The 20,169-nt window shown below is 34.0% G+C and overlaps 2 protein-coding genes across 3 annotated transcripts in view; one reads left to right on the top strand and one right to left on the bottom strand.

The window, feature by feature from the left end:
- LOC116337993 (neurotrimin-like) overlaps positions 1–20,169 on the bottom strand; it is a 49,072-nt gene that overhangs the window by 7,419 nt on the left and 21,484 nt on the right. For both annotated transcript variants that reach the window (XM_031763001.1, XM_031763002.1), the window contains exons 2-8: positions 11,303–11,404; positions 10,326–10,449; positions 3,229–3,379; positions 3,110–3,142; positions 1,872–2,012; positions 1,284–1,347; positions 312–387 (exon numbers count right to left, since the gene is read on the bottom strand). In XM_031763001.1, the coding sequence (XP_031618861.1) occupies positions 312–387; positions 1,284–1,347; positions 1,872–2,012; positions 3,110–3,142; positions 3,229–3,379; positions 10,326–10,449; positions 11,303–11,381 (668 nt within the window). In that variant the 5' untranslated portion in view covers positions 11,382–11,404. The remainder of the gene's footprint in view (positions 1–311; positions 388–1,283; positions 1,348–1,871; positions 2,013–3,109; positions 3,143–3,228; positions 3,380–10,325; positions 10,450–11,302; positions 11,405–20,169) is intronic.
- LOC116337995 (trimeric intracellular cation channel type 1B.1) lies at positions 5,099–9,040 on the top strand. Its single transcript, XM_031763003.1, has 5 exons — positions 5,099–5,501; positions 7,248–7,692; positions 7,765–7,830; positions 7,913–8,079; positions 8,168–9,040. The coding sequence occupies exons 2-5, from the start codon at positions 7,375–7,377 to the stop codon at positions 8,442–8,444; spliced, it is 828 nt and encodes a 275-aa protein (XP_031618863.1). The 5' UTR covers positions 5,099–5,501; positions 7,248–7,374; the 3' UTR covers positions 8,445–9,040.

Below are 20,169 nucleotides of genomic sequence, written 5' to 3'. Positions count from 1 at the left end.
GTATAGAAAATATTATAGTAATGTTTGTTGAGTGTGGTGCAAAAATAACATTCTTTTTCTTTGATTTCGCTTAATTTGGGCAAGAAGTTTTGGAAAATTTCACCGACAAGCGAATAACATTCCGAGAATATTTAAATAGTTTAATTATTAAAAATAGTTGCGCTTAAAAGATTTTCAAAACAAATCCAGCTGACTAATTAAGCGAGAACAATAGCAGCTTTGGCCAATGCAGCTTAATGCATAACCGAAAAATGTTATTTATAGACCACAACCAAATTTATACATGAATAAATAATAGTTTAAAATCTCACATGCACATATAGCCACCATTGTCTGTTCTTTGAACTTGATGCAGCACCAACCTGCTCCCTTCGACTTGCTTAAAGTCTTTATTGTCCATTACATAAAATACAAAAAAAATAAACGCAAATAAAATATTGAAGATTAGTCGCAAGCAATGAAATTGTCGTTCATTCCTTTTGAAACATTTATTGGATGATTTTAATTTGTCTTCATCGTTCGCTCAAGATTAGTGTCAATTTGGGAAAAGGAGTGAGTTTGAGTGAGAAGACGAGAGAGATTGAGGGATCGAAGTCATGGATATAAATAAGAAACAAATGAAATTATTTGTCAATATCATCGATTCAATTAGATGCTGTAAGTGGTTTTGTTTGTGTGTATGTGGTAGCGATTGTCACATAAATTCCTCTTCAGCATTGTTGCATTGTAAAATTGGAATGAAGACATACCGACAAAAAAAGGAGAGAAAATGTTGAAACAAATGAAAGAAAGAGAGAGAAAACACATCAAGTAAAAACCCATGGGACAAAGTGATGTGCACGATCCACTGTGGTGTATGTGTTTGTTTTGTCTTTGCGTAGTTCTCATCTCGAGTTGGTATCAAAATCACGAGATATGCATGTGAACCAGAATAAATCTTGAGAGAAGATTAAGCTAATGCGAATGAAAAGCAATAAAACAAATAGCATTTATCTCACACATAATACGTTTTTGAAAAAAAAAATGCCGTTGAACAGAAGTAAAGAAGAGAAATCCCAAAGACACACTCGAATCCGATTGTTCCCGTTCTCGATTTGTAGCTGAAGCATTCAGGGAAGTAACACACACAGTGTCTTTAGATTATAATTTGCCGATCTTAACTCATGCGATTTCAACGAAGTATAAACAAAGTCTTTTTTCGCTCATTCTCCACATTACAACATATACATACAAATATACAGATAAATAAATTAGCTTAAGTAAATAAAATGTGGCATATTTACATTGTTTATCGCGTCCTTCGCTACGTAGAACAATATCCTTGCCACCCTCACGTCGCCATATTGTCTGTTTCACCAGGTCGAATGTGTAATGAAATCAGATTGCCGTGAAACGACAATTTGTGCATGCACGGTAAAGACAACAACGGCAAAAAATTGAGAGAGAGAAAGAGAATAATACACATACAAAATATAGAATAGAATCAAATTGTTGTACAGATATAGATATGGCAAATAAGAAAGAAAAAATAATGAAAATCGGGTACTGTTGCCTGCTATACGACTCCGCTGGAAATGGTTTTGGCGTGCTATGCCACAAGAGCAACATATAAAACATAAATTCCCAGTTTAAGATAAATCAGAATTCAATTTGAAATAATTTATATATGTGGCCTAACCGATGCCGCTCTTTTTTTCCATGTGCACACATATACACTTGAGAGCAATAAACAGAAGATATCGTTTTGCTATGTGACTAAACATTTGAAATTAAGTATAGCATCTGAGTAACAGCCCGAACAAAAAAAGGTACAAACAAATAGAACTTGAAAATTTCAAACGTAGGCCCCTTTACAATTGCACGATGCTTACCGTTGGCGTTGGGACACCCGTTGCAATGCATACTAATTGAATTTGTCCGCCTTCATTTGTGACACTTTCATCCAGGCTACTTCCATTTGTATCGGCTTCATTGAGAATATCTGGCGGAACAACGACATTTAAATGGCCCCACTGTAACAAAAACCGACAGATTCGGTTTCGAATAATTTCATTATGGTGACCGTTGAAGAACACAGGAAGCAGGTCGTGAAAAAGAACAAGAAAAATTAGATAAAAACAAATTAAAATAAATGGCTAAAAAATCAATCGTGTTTGTGTTATCAAATCTTTTTTTTCTCTCTGATGTCCGTGTACTGGCGTTCTCGTTCGTTTCCCATTCCGTAAATTCTCTGGCGCATTGTCGAAATAAAGAGCATCGCACAATCTCTAAATGAATAGTTTCAAATAAGAATGAACGTCGACAACGACGTTGAACGCATAGTAAAACTTTAATGTGTGATAACACAATGGCAATGAATTGAGTAAATGAAGGCAGTAAGGCAATGTGCGATGACTCTCACGCAACCAGATTGGAGAATGAAAAAGAATAGTTGGTAATAATTGAAATGAGCATGTATGTATGTGTGCATGTGTGTTTAGAATATGTGATGGAACAGGACATTGTTTTTCTATCATCGTTTGCAAGGAGCACAGATGTAGAGAGCGAAGAGGAATTAGGAAGAAATAGATATCTGTGTGCCAATGCAATTGGCATGCATGCATGCACTAGATGTGTATAAAATGCTTGAACGGCAATGCATCCGTTAGAAAAATGGCACACGTAAACGATCTATGTGAATGTGTTTGAGAAAATGGAAAAATGGCTCATTCAAACTTATCCATCTTATGACATGCTCTTTATTCTGCACGTTATCTCTTCACCATTCAAAAATTAAAATTCAACATGCATTGAACATTCTCCTCATTATATTTATGTGATTTTCTACTTAATATTAACGCACATTTCTACCAGATGCCTAATAATAATATGCAAATTGCATTGTGTGTGCAAATGTATGAGAAAAATGCTCACATTATGCCGGAAATTCAAAATGCCAAATGATGATATGGTGATTAGAGAACGAACAGTCATGGCAAAGCAAATGAGAATAGCAGTCACGAAGTGTACGAATCCAAGTAATTTTTTCTTCGAATCTCTTTTCTATTTGACTTATTGTATGTTATTTTTGAAAGATTTACGGGAAAATTACACAATGTAATCGACTTACCTGACTTCGCATTGGATCTGTGTTGACTTGACACTGGAAATGTGCGATAGAACAAAAGACCAAATTGAGCATTTTGCTTTGGTTCAAAGTCAAATGTTATCCATAGAGAATTTTCTTACCATATACGATCCAGAATCATTGAGTTGCACATGAGATATGTGCAGTTTCCACGTATTGTGACCATTATGTGTAACGGATAGACGAGGATTCAGTGCAACCATTAGTGTATGTATTGCTAAAATCGCTTTTGAATCGGACTTTATCCATGCCTGAAAATGAAACTCTGAAAATGAAACTCCGAAAATCAAATCCACCACCTGAAAATGATACCCACCACCTGAAAATGAAACGCACGCATCATAATAAAATTCACATTTATATATAACTAATATTTGATTATTTTTTTTTATTCATTTAGTGAATCTCTTTACTCTCTATTATTCTCTGCATGTCTCTCTGACTCTGATACTTTCTTTTTATGTCCTTGGTCTTTCACACTTTCTTGTTTCACAAATGTCGAAAGGCACATAAACGTGCGCGTCAAAGAAAATCGCTTTCGCGCACAATAAATATTTTAACACCCATTAAAAACGATTACTAGCATTGAAACTTGAAGTTTTTGGTTTGGCAAAAAACTTTGCTCCAGTCAGTTTCGGTCTGAATACGTTTCTCTATCTTTTTGTGCGCTTTGGTAAAATGTTGAGGCTAACCAAACCAAAAGCATAATTGTTTGAAAATGGGCAAAATGGACGGATTTTAATAGAAAACGCATCCCATATACTCTTTACGTATAATATACGCTTGAAAACAATTGCTAAAATGCAATGCAAAGAACGGAGTTTTGCCACAAGGCATAATTTATCAAATGAAAAGAATGTCCTACAAAAGAATACCTAGCGAAACATTAAATTAAAATGGAAAGATATTGCAAATGAAAATGGGTCTCATTCTCTTTCTCTGTTGAATATTATATGAATATACAAGCATTGTTTCTGTGGCGGCGTTGCTGACATGAAAAGTAGAAAACAAATTTCAATTGTTTTATTACACTTTATGTCCTTATCACTTCATAAATGGAACTGTTGCGACAATTTCTGCTTCAAGTAGGGAATGCAATGAGTGGAGAACGAAAAAAAAAAACAGAAACATACGCAAAAGTTAAGTGATCGCTATTGAATCTGATTTTCAATGGTTTCATGTGTTTGTTAGTTGCAGTTTTATGGGAAATGCTATCAAGATGTTCGAAACGACATTTTATGCTTGCAAAATTTTTCCGCACTTAACACAATGCACACATACACACAATGTCAATGTGGAGAAACCAAAAAAATTGCCAACTCCGCAGAACATTTCAATATAAGAAGTTGACGAAAAAGCTTTACGAATGCAACTTTGTCTCAACCATAAAGTGTGTGAAGTGGCTTTTTAGCTAAAGTGTGAGTGCGAGTGAGAAATATAGCTAGGTGCCGTATATAATAAAGTGCTGTGGTCAAAAGTAGCCAATGTCTCGTTTTCCTAGACTTAAAAAAAGGCCAACACAATATTCAATGCAAACAAAAACCCAGGCACATTTGAGAATGATTTTATTATCTCTCAAGAGGAAGCTATTTTATTCATTTCAATACAAGAGGAAACAGAAACAAAAAAAAATTCCAAGAGTTCTTGGCGAACTGAACAATAGAATATTTAACTATAAAAATGTTCGTTCATTTAGTAAAGAAAATTAAATCACCCTACTCAATTTGAAGCAGTAAGTGTTTTGAAACCCGCAGGTAAACGCTTTTTTTCAAAATGCATACACCAGAACAAAGACACAAAGAAGAAGAGAAAGAAAAAGTACTGTTTAAATTTACCGCTTCATTGAGTATCGAGCACCAATCTAGTACTTCGAATTTCCAGTGTGTGTATATGTATGATGAGATGGAATGATTGTCATTTCTGACGTGTATCTGTGAATGCAAAGCGTCAGTATAGTTTTGACATGAATATAGTTCATAGCTACATTACTGACAATACTAAAATTAGATTCATTTGTGTGCTTTTTTTTACAGTGATCGTGTCGTCGAGAGCCGGTCGACCAAAGTGACTGACGAGCGTGAAAAAAAAATCACACAAACACATCAAGTTCTACTGTTGTTGCTGCTGCCGTGAAATAAATCTAAATTTAAACGCACAGAGCAGCAAAACAGTAAGACGAAGCATCGATTGTGGACCGTTGCGGTGATTCTTTTTCAATCATTTCATTTTTAGCTCGTCTCGTTCAGTTTCCCTTTTCGGTTTTGTGAAAAAAAAACTGTTGTTTTCCATCAAAGAATAATTTGCAGTTTTCAGGACGATATTTATCACATATGTTCCGGAAAATGTGTTATTTTCTACACTGAATGTAAAAAAAGTAAGAAATTTCCACCGAAATATAGTGAAAATCAATGTAAAGTGTGTATATTTAGGAGAAAAGTATTTTTGTTCGCTGAACATTGTGAAGAAAAAAAAAAGTTTCCGGATTTTTTCGTGTGCATATATAAAAAAAAGTGAATTCATTTAATCTAAATGCATTCTGAAAACCAATTAATTTTTCAAAATGTGCCATTTACTTCATAAACAAATTAAAAAAACTCATTCACATGAGTTATATTGTCACAAGATATTGAATTGTTATTAAACATTGTGGCGACTTTCGTGACTTAATTCATAATTCAAATTGAATTTTCCATTCCATGATTTGATAAATGCGATGAGATAATACATAGCGTTTCTGATAAGCCTTAATGTAATTGCTTGCTGCGACGATCGGTATTCTCTTGAGAAAAATCGTTGTTTGTGCACCTTTTTCCATGCCATAGGAATCTATATAAGAAAGTTTATTATCTTTGTCATGAGCTCTGATTCTGTACGCTGCTAACAATTATTTTCATTATGTAATTTTTTTCTGTGTTCATCGAATGCTGTAAGTCATGTATGCTGGGTTCTATGAAAGAAAGCAAAAGCAGTTCATAAAACCCGTCGTGTGAGACAGAGAGTTAAAAGCTGAAAAAGAGATAATTTGGCAAACTTTTTTTTTTTATTATTCTAGTGTGAAATTACATGTGCGATTTGCAGTGCGTTTGTGTACTCGTTCGACTTTTGTTCCGTGACGTTGTTGTAGACGAATGTGAATTATTATTATTGTGGAATAGTTATTTATAAATAAATACGCCGGGACTTTTTGATCACTTGTACGCCATCACTTCTGTTTTCTTTCTGTTCAAAAAAGCGACTTTTCCTATGACCATGTGACACAGCGCACAATATTCAGCCGAACAATCATTTTCCACCGAATATTTGCTTGAATTTGCATTTATTTGTCTGTCAAAGTGTGTGCGTCTGTGTGTATGTTGTATTAATTAGATCTGTTTTTCTGGTTTGTTTGTTTGTATCAATCGTTTGATAGTCTACCCGTTTACTCTTAAGCCACTCTCCCGGCTTCGAATTGTTCCGGAAGCCGTATTGCATCTGGTTTTGCATTGCACGGAAGAATGACCATTGAAATATATATCAATTTACAGTTGTCCATTCGAAATGGCAACAAGACTGAATAAAGCCGCGGGAATCTCTTCATCACTCACAATGACATATTTGTTTTTCATTTTCCGAGCAATTGCCTATGTTTCGTTTCTCTATGCTCATTTTCATTCGGTTGCAGTACAATTCGTGTATGTGCGATTGCTTTGACAGAATTTATATGAAACCATTGGACGACGAGCTTGTGTCGCCGCAAACAAAAAGAAAGAAAGAGAGAGAGCAACACGGTGAGATTGATACAGAAAGATAGAGCGCGCAATTTCAAATGCAATGCCTCTTTAAGCCATTGTATTTTAACGATATTATACCGCACGTCACACAAACCAAACTGAAAAACGATACTATGAGACGACAACAGACAACGAGTATCACAATTTTCGTTTGAATGTTCTGAAGTGTGAAGTGAATTTGATTCGATTAATATGCCACGCAATCATTGTATTCGAGAACACTGTAGCATTTATTTATACAAGCTCATTCAGTATATTGAATAACGTTCTGTCATCAACAATATAATAGTTAACTGAAGCGTGTTCGAAATAATAAATGACCATCTAAATTTCAATTTTTGCATTCATAGGTACATACATACACACATACACACACATTGTCTGATCAAGCGAAATTTTTACAACCAAATATTTGATTGTTAAATACCAAAACAAAAGCCGAACGACAACGAAAAGCGAAGCAAAAACAACATTAAAATGGATCCCGAGGCATTTTTGGACATGGCCAATCAGGTCATTAAATTGAAAATGTTCCCGTATTTTGACATCGCACATAGTTTACTCTGTGCATTGGCTGTTCGAGAAGATTTGGGCCCTGGTGCGCAAGCATTTTCGCGAAAACATCCATTAGCATGTTGGTTGTCGACGATGCTTGTCATTTTTGCCGGTGGAATGGTGGCCAATGGTCTATTGGGTGAACCAATTTTGGCACCGCTTAAGAATTCACCACAACTTTATGTTGCCACAGTTGTGTGGTATGTCGTTTTTTACACACCATTCGACATTGGTTATAAGGTATGATTGAGAAAAATGTCGTATTTTTTCCACTGCGATATTAATTCCTTTCTAAACGAATTCAATTTAAAGGTTGGAAAATTTTTGCCCGTTAAAGTGATTGCATGCGCTATGAAGGAAATTTATCGATGCAAGAAGGTAACATAAATAGCAAAGAAAATACGGAATTTGTTTTTTTTTTTCATATACTATGTCTAAAATATAAAACTTCAAAACATAGATTCATGATGGTGTAACACATGCCGCAAAATTGTATCCAAATGCTTATATTATCATGATTATCATTGGAACGTTAAAAGGAAATGGTGCCGGATTCACAAAATTAATCGAACGATTGATTCGCGGTGCTTGGACACCGACTGCTATGGAATTTATGCAACCAACATTGTAAGTAGAAAAACATTCATTTTGCCAAGATCAATTTAAATCACATATCATTGAAATGAATAAAACTTTTTAAATGAACATTTTTCAGCTATACAAAAGCGTCGGTTGTTGCATCACTTATTTTCGTATTGGACAAAAAAACTGAATTGATTTCAGCGCCACATGCTTTGGTCTATTTTGGCATTGTGATTTTCTTGGTCTATTTCAAACTGTCATCGATTTTGTTGGGCATTCATGATCCATTTGTGCCCTTCGAGAACTTATTCTGTGCTCTATTCCTTGGTGGCATCTGGGATAGTTTGGCCAAATTATTGGGACGTGGTCAAATCAAAGAAGAACCAAAAGATGCAAAAAAATTAAATTAATTTATCACATAAATATTTATCCAGTTTTCTAGTTACCTTGTTCCCCTAGTCACAAGAAGTTCTTGCCACAGAAATGTTTTTTTTTGCGTTCATTAAGCCAATGATGACAACACGGCTTATTTTCATCGAATGAGATCTACGGCTTTTTGATTTTTAATGTACAGAAAATAATTTTATGAGAGAAAAAAAAGTGAAAATATTCACGCGAAAATGAGAAAATGAAATATTCTGTTGATGCCAAACATACTGTGGGTGGTATTTGCTTTGGCATTGTATTCACAATATTTCGACTGAACAAAAGAGACACAGCGACGATACCAAAATTCATCATTTTGATAAAGTATTACATAAGTTTCATATGCTATTGACGATTTTCAATTCAATATTCAATAAAGTTTTGAAGTTATTTGATTTGGAATGATACAACATATATATATATTAGCCCTGTGAAAAGTATGCACATGATTCTAGAGATATCACGATAAATTAAAAAGCTACTCTACATGTAACACGAAAAATATGTTCAACTTATGACTTAAATTTAGAGATTAAATAAACTTTTTTTCTGTGTTTTTTTACGATTGATAACAACAAAATGGGGTTTTTATTAATTTCAAATGAATTTCGAAATCATTCATCTCTGCATCAAAGTTTTCACTTATTGGTCAATAAGTAATATCGTAAGTATAAAATGAATTTACTAATAAATGATGCATATCAGTTGATAATAATTAAATGTGACGATAAGCAGCTTATTATATTATAAGCAAAAGGAAACCTTCAATTCTGTTGACATATAGTTCCTTAAGAAATTCTTTTAGTCAATAATCTTCTGCATTGAACTGCATTCGGTGATTGTTTTATTTATGTGGAGTCTTGTACATAAAGTATATAGCAAGTATAAGTAAGTGAGTGATTTATTTTAATATAGTAAGTGAACCTCTGGTATTCAATTTTATATTGATATGTACAAAATAGTAATCAATACATCGAAATGTAACGTTGATGAAATAGGAGACTAGTCATCGTATGAAACCAAAATTAAAAGTAATTCTTAATTGAATTTTTGCTGGCATCAAAAGACCCGCTTCGAACATTTCATTTTAATCTGATTATTCCAGTGGAATAATAAATCTTAACATAAAAGACATTCATCTTGTGCTTTCTTGAATGGTAATAATCAAACGTTTGTATTTTCCAATGGAAAATTATGCATTAATAAATACATCAGCGATATGAATTTATGATAATGACTTTGGTCGCCAACACATTATACAATTTTATGCAAACAAATTGGCAATTGGCGTTGTATATAACGAATTAAAATATTCAACTCTCAATCGTCTCTGCATTTGAATATAGTGATTTGTGTTATGCAATTTGTATTCATGTTTTGTGAAAAGCGACAAAGCGAGAGAGAAAAAAACCACGTAAACAATATCATTTCGAACATAAATTGCTTCATGGCGTGGAAAGACTAAATTTTCCACTTAAAATGCAACTACATGAAAAAGTGTGTAAGAGAATGAGAGCGAAAGAAAAATCAATGAATAGCAATCTCGGTAGTGTGCTATTGCGAGTGAGCTCTATCACATGGTAAATAATAATTACTTTAAAATTCTTTTGTGTACCATGCGCAATTCAAATAGACTTGTAAGCAAAGAATGTGAAATCCCATAATTTATTGCATTCACTCGACGAATACTGAATGTTTCACTGCATCTCATTTGATACACAAATGATATTATGGTCGACGCCACACAGTCACATTGAATCTCAATCAAATACAATCCAAGAGAAGGACCAACGGTGGATAGAGAGAGAGAGAGAGAGAGATGGAAAAAATTGGTAGATGGAATATTGTGCAAATTGATGTCACTCACCCGATATTGTTGTAAATTTTCAACAACACATGTAAATGAAATGTCACGTCCTTGAGTCACTGTAAAATTATCTAATGGAGCCAAGAACTCCGGTTGTGGTTCTAGTTGCTGGATGCTTGTGCCTGTTAAAAATAAACGTATACACATTAAAATGAAATGAAACACATACACAGAAAAATGAAAACATATTAAGAAAATAGATAAAGAGCAAAAGAGAGGGACGAAGAAATAGACAGAGAAAAACGCCTGGGATATACGATAAAGATTACACCGTTTTGATATACAAGTATTTTATGTCTTTTATACGTTCGCATTACCAACAAGCCAGGAGATGAAGGAAACGACGCTTGGGATGAATGGATGAAGACGAAAAAAAAAAATGAATTTGAAGGGAGAATAATGTTTTACAGGAAATTAAGGTGCTTAATTCTTCAGATTCATCAAGATGTTTGGATTATTCACAAAAGCGTTGCGGACAGCATTTTACCAAGAATCACTTAACATAGGTATTTTTTACTTTTATCTGTACGGCGAAACATTTTTCTTCTTATTTATATTCAAAACAATCAGAACTTTTTATTTCCGCGTATTATAACTGTTGTTATGGCGGAGATGTGAAAACTATTATGAAATAATCACCCGCAATATTACAAGTTTTTTTGTTTGTTGGCTTACATCATTTATGGAAATAAACTGAACTTTCGAGCTTAGATTGAAGTGAATATTATGCGCTTTCGAATACAGCTCAAAACACCAAAATACAGTATTGTGATTATTAAGGACTAAAAAATGTGGGTCCAAAATCGATTTACAGTAAAAATCTGATTTTCGATTAAAAAAACATCAAAATGTATAAATTTCACAAAAATTAAAATTTATACCAAATAAATTTGGTTTTAAATTTTAAAAAAAAATGTATAAATATTTCAACCCAAAAAAACTCATTCGAAATGTATGAGTTTATTAAAAACTTACCCTGAATAAGTAAAGCACTGCATAGGAATTGAAGTAGTATTTTCAAATAGAATTTCTTTAAAAGCTTAACGTTTGCCATTGTGTTCCTGTTTGGGGTAATTCCTGAAATGAATGTAAAAAATATGCTTTATTAATGTGTGCATTCATTTGTCAGTGCGATTTAGAAAAAGAGAGTACGCTTGATATTTTGATAAATCGAAATAAAATGAAATATAGAGCTGTTGAACTGCCGCCATGGTTCCACGAAATTTGCATATTTTAAAAATGCTAGGTGTTTTGTTTTGTTTGTTTGCAAAACACCAGTAGACACATTTCATTTTTCTTCTCTCAACTATACATTTTATTTGGTCCTTTGCTGCTGGTTCGTTCATTAACATGCATGTAGACTAGAAACTTTTCCAAATATTCTATATTGATACAGTTGTATAACAATTTATGCCAAACATGAATGGGAATAGAAAAGGCATTAAAGGATATTCAACGCTTGAGTGTTTGGAAGCGCTTGTAGATTCTTTGACCGATTCATTGTCATTGTGAGTGTGATGCAGAGAATGAGTGAGTGAGGGAGAGAAAAATGTCTGCAAAGTTTCAGTTGCCGAAGCTGAAAATGTATGCAAGTCGTGTGCCTAATTTTGTCGACAATGAAGCAATAAATAGAAAATTAAAACAACAACCAAATTACAAATTTCGGACGGCATGTTTTTGGTTCGGTTTTGTCATAAATAACGACAAGAGACAAAAAAAGAGACAACAAAATATGAATATCATCTATAAAAGTCAATTTCAATTTTGATCACAATGAAAAATGTCGAATTTTCTCTCTGTCCTTCTTTCATCTTTTCGGTCGTCCTTTGCTGTTAGTAGCCGACTGCTAATCAATTGAATTAAATTAGCAGACAAAGGATCGATATTGAAATGTTGGTGCTCTTTTTAAGTGAATTCGATATGCTCTTTTTGACGATTTCGTCGAAGGGACTTTTTGGACCTATAGAAACTGATATCACTTTGAAATTAATTGATTAATTAAAAAAAAATTTAAATGATTATTTAAAGATTGATATACTAAAGAATTTGTCTCTTTTTAATGTTTTGCATAGCTTAAATTCTGAACAACATTCCTGACGAAAGGAAGGTAAACATAAAAATCTCTTATTGCAAAATTTCAGTTAATTGGTGTTCTAAATCGAAAAGTCCACATCAAAATGGACAAACACACATGCACACAAGCAGAAGAAGAAAAAAGGAATGTGGTGAAAGAGGATTTAATTTGATTATATTGCTGCTGAATAAAAAAAAGTACACGCTAATCTAATTGAAATCGATATCGCGCTTTTCGTGCGACACTTTCCATGCAATAAAACTTGTTGTTGGCTCACACAGATTTTACGCTCAATGGCAACCATGAAGTAGCATTGGTGTCGGCGGCCGTTTTATGAACGAATTCTCGTTTTCGCTTTATACAAACAAAAAATAACAATAATTTAACTAGTTTAAAAACAAACTTAAAGCACATCGCGTTTCAGAAAAACGGGAAAACTTCGACACAACTTTCCGGACAGAAAGAAACTCTGTCTTGTGTTTTATATTGTGTTTGTTGTTCTTCTTCTTCTTCTTCTTCTTGTTATGAGTGTGTGTGTGTGTGTTGTGTTCTTTTATTGTGCACAACTCAATTTCAGTGCTTGGTCCGTGTTTATTCGATGTGCATTTCATTTTTCGTCCTCGTTTGCTCTCGCACTCTCTGGTGCCTTTTTGATTCCATTCGGCTTTATTCAACAGAGACGTGCAAAATAGAAAAATACCCAGATGTTTATTTGAAATAAATAATACTTATTGTTAGTATTTTTTTTTCTTCTTTCATTCTGGTTTAAATTCGCTTTTTCGAAAGTTTTGCTCGAATAGCGCGAACGAAGCACCAACAACACGCTTCACAAACTGCACACTGTTCGTAGTTGTAGACGTTGTCGTTATGTCAATTTAGCCGCTTCGGCTTCCTTTACGTATTGGAAATCTCATGTTTCGCTCTTTTCTTTTTTCTTCTTATTCACTTTCTTAAATAAAGCGTCGGAATTATGTTCTTGCATTGAAAATACTGTTTGGAGTTTGTTAGCTCACTTCCTCTCTCTCTTCTTTTTTCCTTTCAATGTATGAACGTTATTCTCACTAGTTCCATGTATTCTCTCTTGTTGCATTCCGGGAGTATTGCTACTCCATACCAGCAACAATTTGCTTTCTCTCATTCTTCGTCATGTTTTTATGGGATAAAGTTTTGCATAACTGCATCATATTGCAAATTGTTCGGCGTGCTTTTGCAATAAACGAATAATATTTTGGCTGCGCATCAATTCTTTTTTTTCGTTTTTAATTTCATCGCATTTTAATTCGTTTTTCAAGTTGTGCTAGTGACTCACTAGTAGCGAAACATATTATAAATTGAATGGACTCAATAATAACAGGATAAAAGCTGGCTATAACAACGAAACGAATCATTGAATTCTTTTGCCTCCTTGGCAATGCAATAAGAGAGCAGTGTCGAATTAACATTTCAAATCCGGACAAGTCATTTTGTTAACTCGCTGTGTTTTCTATTGAAATTATTTGTAATGAAACTGTGCTCTGAATCGAGTCATGTACGATGTGCGTATAGTTGGGGGATTTAGTGAACTGAAACTTTTTGTGTGTCTGTGCTGTTTTTGGTATGGAAGCATGTGAGTTTAATACGGGCAAATCCTTATTTTGTTGTCGATAATTATGAAATTTTATACACAGCCAATAGAAAGTCGTAAAATTAAATGCGATTTGTGTCGTTATTTCTGCTGTTATTATGTTGACTTTGTCTGAAAGCTGTGCATTTTTGTTGCCGCTTGAGCTTCTTAAACAGAATTTGAGTAAATCGATTTCATTGGGCTGGAATGGCATGATGTGTATTTAACGCAACAAAAAAAAAACGACCAAACATACAACATTCCATCGGAAATTTTCGAGTTTGAGGTAAATAAAAGCTTTGAAACAAACGACAGCGGTTATTTTTGGCACACAAACACCACTTGTGCACTCTACCAGTCTTGTTCATTCGTTGACTCTTTGAATGTTCTGCCAAATTCGGACTCACGTTATAACTGAATCAAATCCGATTTCGTACCATTTGGTGCACACACACACATTTTCGTTCTCTTTCACTTGTACGGCATACACACAACAGCAACAGCAAACGAAAACTGATGCCGAAGCACTTTTAACTATTTCTAATAATAATTAATGGATTTAATAATAATAATAAAACCTCTTAACATTCTGCTTACTTTCACTTGGCAATAAACCCCGTTTTCATTTTGGCAGCATTTATTCGCTACGTTCCACTCATAGTCTTTTCCTTGTTTCATTTTCTCTTTTACTCTTTCCCAAACGTTCGTCGTTGGCCAATCAACGAACACGGCAACATGAAACAGCACAACAATGCGATTACAAATTGTTTCGAAAAAATAGAGTTAAAACGAAATTGAAAGAGAATGATAGGGCCAATGAGTGAGCAAAAGAGTAAGATAGTTGAAAAGTTTTTAGTAAATATCGTAATAAAGATTATCGTCTCGAATTATTTTACTCTCTCTACTATATATATATGTATATTTCATGACTGCAGGCGAGGAAAGGTGTCAAATAAACATCGAACTTTGCACATAATTTTCGACGCCTTTGTCGGTTGTCGTCGTACCAAAATCCATTTGAATCAAAAGAAAATAATTATTATTATCGCTTAAGCCTTAATTTTAATTATGAAACAATTTTTCATTTAACAAATACGACATTTACACAATGGCAATTTGAACAAATTTTACCGAAAATTCAAATGCTTTGGCATTGCTCGTTTTCATTGTCGGTTATAAGAGATTATAAGGTTGAAATTCCGACGAATGTATAAAGATTCTATTTATGAGTCAAAGATTGCCAGTTTGTACCAACTCACAATGCACATTAGACTGTTTTGTAATCTTGCGTCGCTAATTAGGCTGGCTTAAGTGTAAAATATCTTTAAAAAGTGGTATGTTTTTTTCCGGACATGGATTATACCAATTTTGCAGAGAAAAACGTGTAATCATCAAGTTCCGCTGTTTAAAAGTGTTCATTTCATCGTAACATAGACTGTCTTGACTTTTCTATGTACCCAGCGAAATTCAGATTGAATAAACGAATTGTGCGTTCGGTTTTCGTAGTAGTTTGGTGTTTTGCGATACAACAGTGAATTGCTTTAGTTAATCTTGGCCTTAGCAAACAGATTTTCTCACAATGTCTTGGTGTTTGTATGTATTTCATTTAATTTGCTGTAGAGAAATGGCCAAAGCAACAGGATTAATGAGGAACAATGAACCTTGTTGTTTTTTTTTTCTTCACATCGGTTTATCTCGAATGAACTTGATGTGCATTTCAATTTCCATTTGTGTATGTGCACGAGCCTTTATATTAAGCTTAAAATCCATTTGTATTCTTGATAGTTTGTCAAAATCATATATCAGACGGCTTGAATATTCATTTCCTTTTGTTATTGTGTGATAGAGTGTATGATAGCGAGGGCGAGAAACAAAGAAGGGAGAAAAAGTGGATTCATCATCGTGAACTGTTGAGCCAGACACATCAAACGTTTATTTGCCATAATCAAATCTTTGAAATCCTCATTCAATCGAATGGAATTCCCTCTTCATCACATTTGCACTCTCTGCATTGCGTAGAATGTAAGGATGGCCACTGTTCGTCGGACAATGTTGTGCATGCACGTCAATTGTTGAAGAGCATAGCAACGTGAAACATCGGAACGGATTGAATGCTGACGATGAGTCTGTTTTTGTGTTGAAAGTGAGTCGACGACACTCTCATCAAATCGAGCCCAACATTCTTGCATTCATTCACGTGCAAGACACAAAATTATCTCTTAAAGATGTGCCGAGCGTATAAAATACACATCGTTAGAGCGATTGGGGTCTGGGGTGTATAGTACGTGCAATTTCCACTAGCTAGTACCATTTTATTCAAATCTCCACTTTTGTGGTCATTTATCTCTTTCATTTGGGCATCGCGTTCACAATACTCTTGGATTACGATAATTTCATTTTGACACAAATACACACGTAAAAGAATCAATATTCAAAGAAAATACGTAAAATGAGCATGGTGTTCATTTTCTTTTCATTTTTGACCGACGAACCAGAGAAAAAGTCAAAACTTATCGCAATGTGATTGTCGGTATATTCAGGGTGAGGGGCGCTTGAAGGGCACCTCATCAAAAATGCACTACATCGATTTGATGGTTGAACATGGCACCTCGAAACTAAACTAATCGAAAATTACTTGAAGAGAAAAGGTCGACTTTTAAAACTCTCCATATCGTCTACGAATAACGAGGGTTCTTCTGTTTAACTGAAGGTAGACGATTGAATTTAACCAACAATGAGTCGATACAAATGAAAACTATGCATGTCGATCTGAGGCCCATGAATGTGTTAGAAATAGTTGAAAGTGAATCTGTTCAATTTGTATACAAACACAAAATAACACAATGTATGCCGTTTGTTTAATGCAATCAAATTTCGTTGTTGTAGCACAAATGGTCTCGAAATCTAATGATGGCACTTGTCTCGTTTGCTGACGTTTGCTACTTTTTTTTCGGTCTCAACGTCTCAATGTGGATAATTAAAATGCTATTTCTATTGACCGAGATTATTCGTTGAACGAAGGCGAGAAAAAAATCATGTATAACAAATGCAATTAAGAAAAAGTCCCTCGAATCATTTACTAAACAAATTTTTCTCACAGATTGAATGGCAACAAAGGCAAAAATCAAAAACAACATTGATTCTTTTTTCTCTGTCTTTCTTACTACATTGCGACGACATTCCATAGACGAGGTCTTGAGTCAGGGATTCGAGATTGACTTTTGCTCCATTTCTCGACGGCGTTTTTATTTCAGAATGGGAGGCGATGCGAATAAATAAGCGCATAATACTATTCGAATTACAACCCCCGGTAAGTGTATTAGAAATGGAAAGGTTTCGAAATAAAATCAAAATGAAAGATAGAGAGAAAAAGAAACGGGGGAGAATGGTATTGTATATGTCGTTTTTATTGCTATTAAAATGAGAAATGTACCCGAAGAAGAAGTGAGAGTCTACTCTCTCTCTCTCTCTCTCTCCGGTTGTGTGTGTGTGTGTGTGTGTGCGTATAAAGCCTGTGCCGCATAGTGACTTCAAACAATACATCGCATTATCTTGTAGTTGAACTGAAATGTCAAAAGGAATCAGATCACGAACAAACAAAAGAGAATCAAAATCAAGAGCACAGTTTTTTTTTTGTTTATTTTGTTTTGTTATGCAAAAGCAATTCTGCTTTGTTTGTTTATATTTCAAAATAATGATGACAGCTGAAACATGTCGAGTAAATAAAGGGCCAACAAACACAGCTCTTTTTGTTGTTGTTTGTAACTTTCTATTTCAATTTTATGCATGTTGTTCGTTTCTAAAAAAAAGTTGCAATATGCAAAAAAAGCTAATGACTTTGGTGGTCATTTCAGGTCATTCGACCAACTTTACAGATTATGTGGATGCAATACCTGCCACTGCCTATTTAGAAATACACAAAAAATAGTCACACAGAATGGAGGAGAAAAAAAAAAACAAGTAGACACGAGTCGTGAACTTTGTACCTTGATTCATTTTCACTATAAATTATTGGAATAAGAGAAAGGCAAAGGCAGAGGAAGCGTGCGATGTAAACCCGTTTAATACGTTATAATTTTAAAACTCCAACACTCGATCACCGGAACACTGGAAGAGATAGGTGCATAAGACAGAGAGAGCATGTATGCATGAGCTGGCATTAAGACATTGCCAAAAAATTAATAGTGTATCATTAAGAAAATTTATTGGACCATGTTTCCATCTGAATAAACATCATATTAAAACGATTCTGTAGTGTTGTAAAGGGTCCTGTCCTTATAGCTAGTTGCTGAAATTGCAGGAATTTAGTTGGCACAAATTCCACACTTTATCGACTTCACTCTTGTTTCCTCAAAAGTTGACTTTTTTTTTCTCTCACTCTCACCTATCTATTCATTCGCTTATCTTGTAAAACATGTGTATGTGTTACATTCATCGCTTAACATTATATCAATTAATTCGTACGATCATTCGTTTTATTTTCAGTGTTTTATTACAACTGAATATACAAAAGTTGAAAGAAGCAAAATAATAGCCATCGGTGTGTGTAGAGGTAGTAGGTATATGAAGGGGAGAGAAGTGGAAATAGAATATGAGTGAGTAAGAGAGTTAAATTGTCGAAACATTTCCGAATTTCGTTGATTAAATACATTTCAGAAATTGGTTTTGTGCTCAATGTATAATGATGATTACAAAAAGCCGAAAATCCTTTTCCAAAATATTTTTGCAATTGAATCTTTTCAAGTTCTCGTCGTTTCACATAAGAGCCGAAAAGATATTGTATGCAATTTTATTAAATGAAAAAAAAAACAGAGTTGAATGAAACAAAAAACAAACATAGTCAAGCATATTAAATAACACAATGTAAATGCGAACGCGCCCAGACAAAAGTTAAATTCAAGTCCTTCCTATTTGTAGAAATAAACTTACCAGCGACGGTCGCAACGAGATGAATGAATTGACTTCAAAAACCATATGAAATCGAAAAATGATGAGAAAATTTGAGAGAATGAGAGAACAAAACCCAGAGATAGAAAAAGACTACCTCTCCGAGATAAAAAAAAACCGAACCTCGACTTAAAAGAATGTCTGGATAGTGGTGATGATAGTGATAATCATGATGATGAGTTGAAAATAAAACGAACCAAATATTCCATTTCACTCACATTCTGTCGGGCACGTTCATGCAATCAGTTTGTGCGAGGGGTTCGGGCGAGTAAAAAAACGACACCAAAAAAAGGGATTCAAAAGCAGATTTTCTACCAAAAAGGAATTTAAAGTGAAATGCCCTAAGTTGAAACTATTTGAGAACTCATAAAAGTTATATTAATTTAGACAATGGAAACTTTTCAAACGTCATTTTTATCCATCAAACATTGTCTTTGGTGTGCATTTTTTTACATTCATTCCTTCGTTCGTTCCTTCTTCTTCTTCTTTGTTGCTCAGTTTTTTTTTCGGTATGATGTTCACAAACAATTCGTACGGAAATATTTGTACCAATGGAGTGGTGCAATCTCGGTAAAATGGTTCTATCTTTGACTGTCGGTCGGTCTTCGTTTCACCATCGCTATGGCGTCCAATCTATGAAAATGTTTGCCAACATGCAATGATGACAAAACCGTCACGATGCAAGATTTTTTTCTTTATTATTTTGCATGAAGCTAACGAATTGTTTAATTTTTCTAGTTAGATATTTTCGTTGGATTCGTGTTTTTTTTATCTCTTTTGGTTAGTTGGGATACATTTCACATTGGCATCGTTATTTCATGCAAAAAATTTCTTCTGAAATTGTCTAAAAATTATTTTATTTTCCGCTTTTATTCAGAACAGTGAGTTGTAGTTTCTGTTTTCGTCGAACATTTAATAAGCTTAAATGATTTAAATTGATGTGAATTGAAGTAATGTGCAGAAGAGTGGGGTTTCCAACGGCGTATTATTGTCGAAAAATGAAGAAAAATGTTCATATCAACTTTAAGGGGACAGAGAGAGAGACAAAAAAGAAGAGAAAAAAATCTTGCAAATGGTTATACTCTATAATAGAATAAAGTTTTTACGTTACGCAAACCATTTGCATTCTCAGCTGCAACTTACATTGTTTGTCCAATGTAGCTGGTAAAGTGTGTGAAAAGTATGAAAAAATGAAAAAAAATAATACCTATCATTTCA

The sequence above is a fragment of the Contarinia nasturtii genome, unplaced genomic scaffold (genome assembly GCF_009176525.2).
Source record: "Contarinia nasturtii isolate CC-2019 unplaced genomic scaffold, AAFC_CNas_1.1 Cnas_scaffold_350, whole genome shotgun sequence".
Classification (NCBI taxonomy): domain Eukaryota; kingdom Metazoa; phylum Arthropoda; class Insecta; order Diptera; family Cecidomyiidae; genus Contarinia; species Contarinia nasturtii.
The sequence above is the reverse complement of the archived record's forward strand: the minus strand, read 5'-3'. Positions and strand labels throughout refer to the sequence as shown.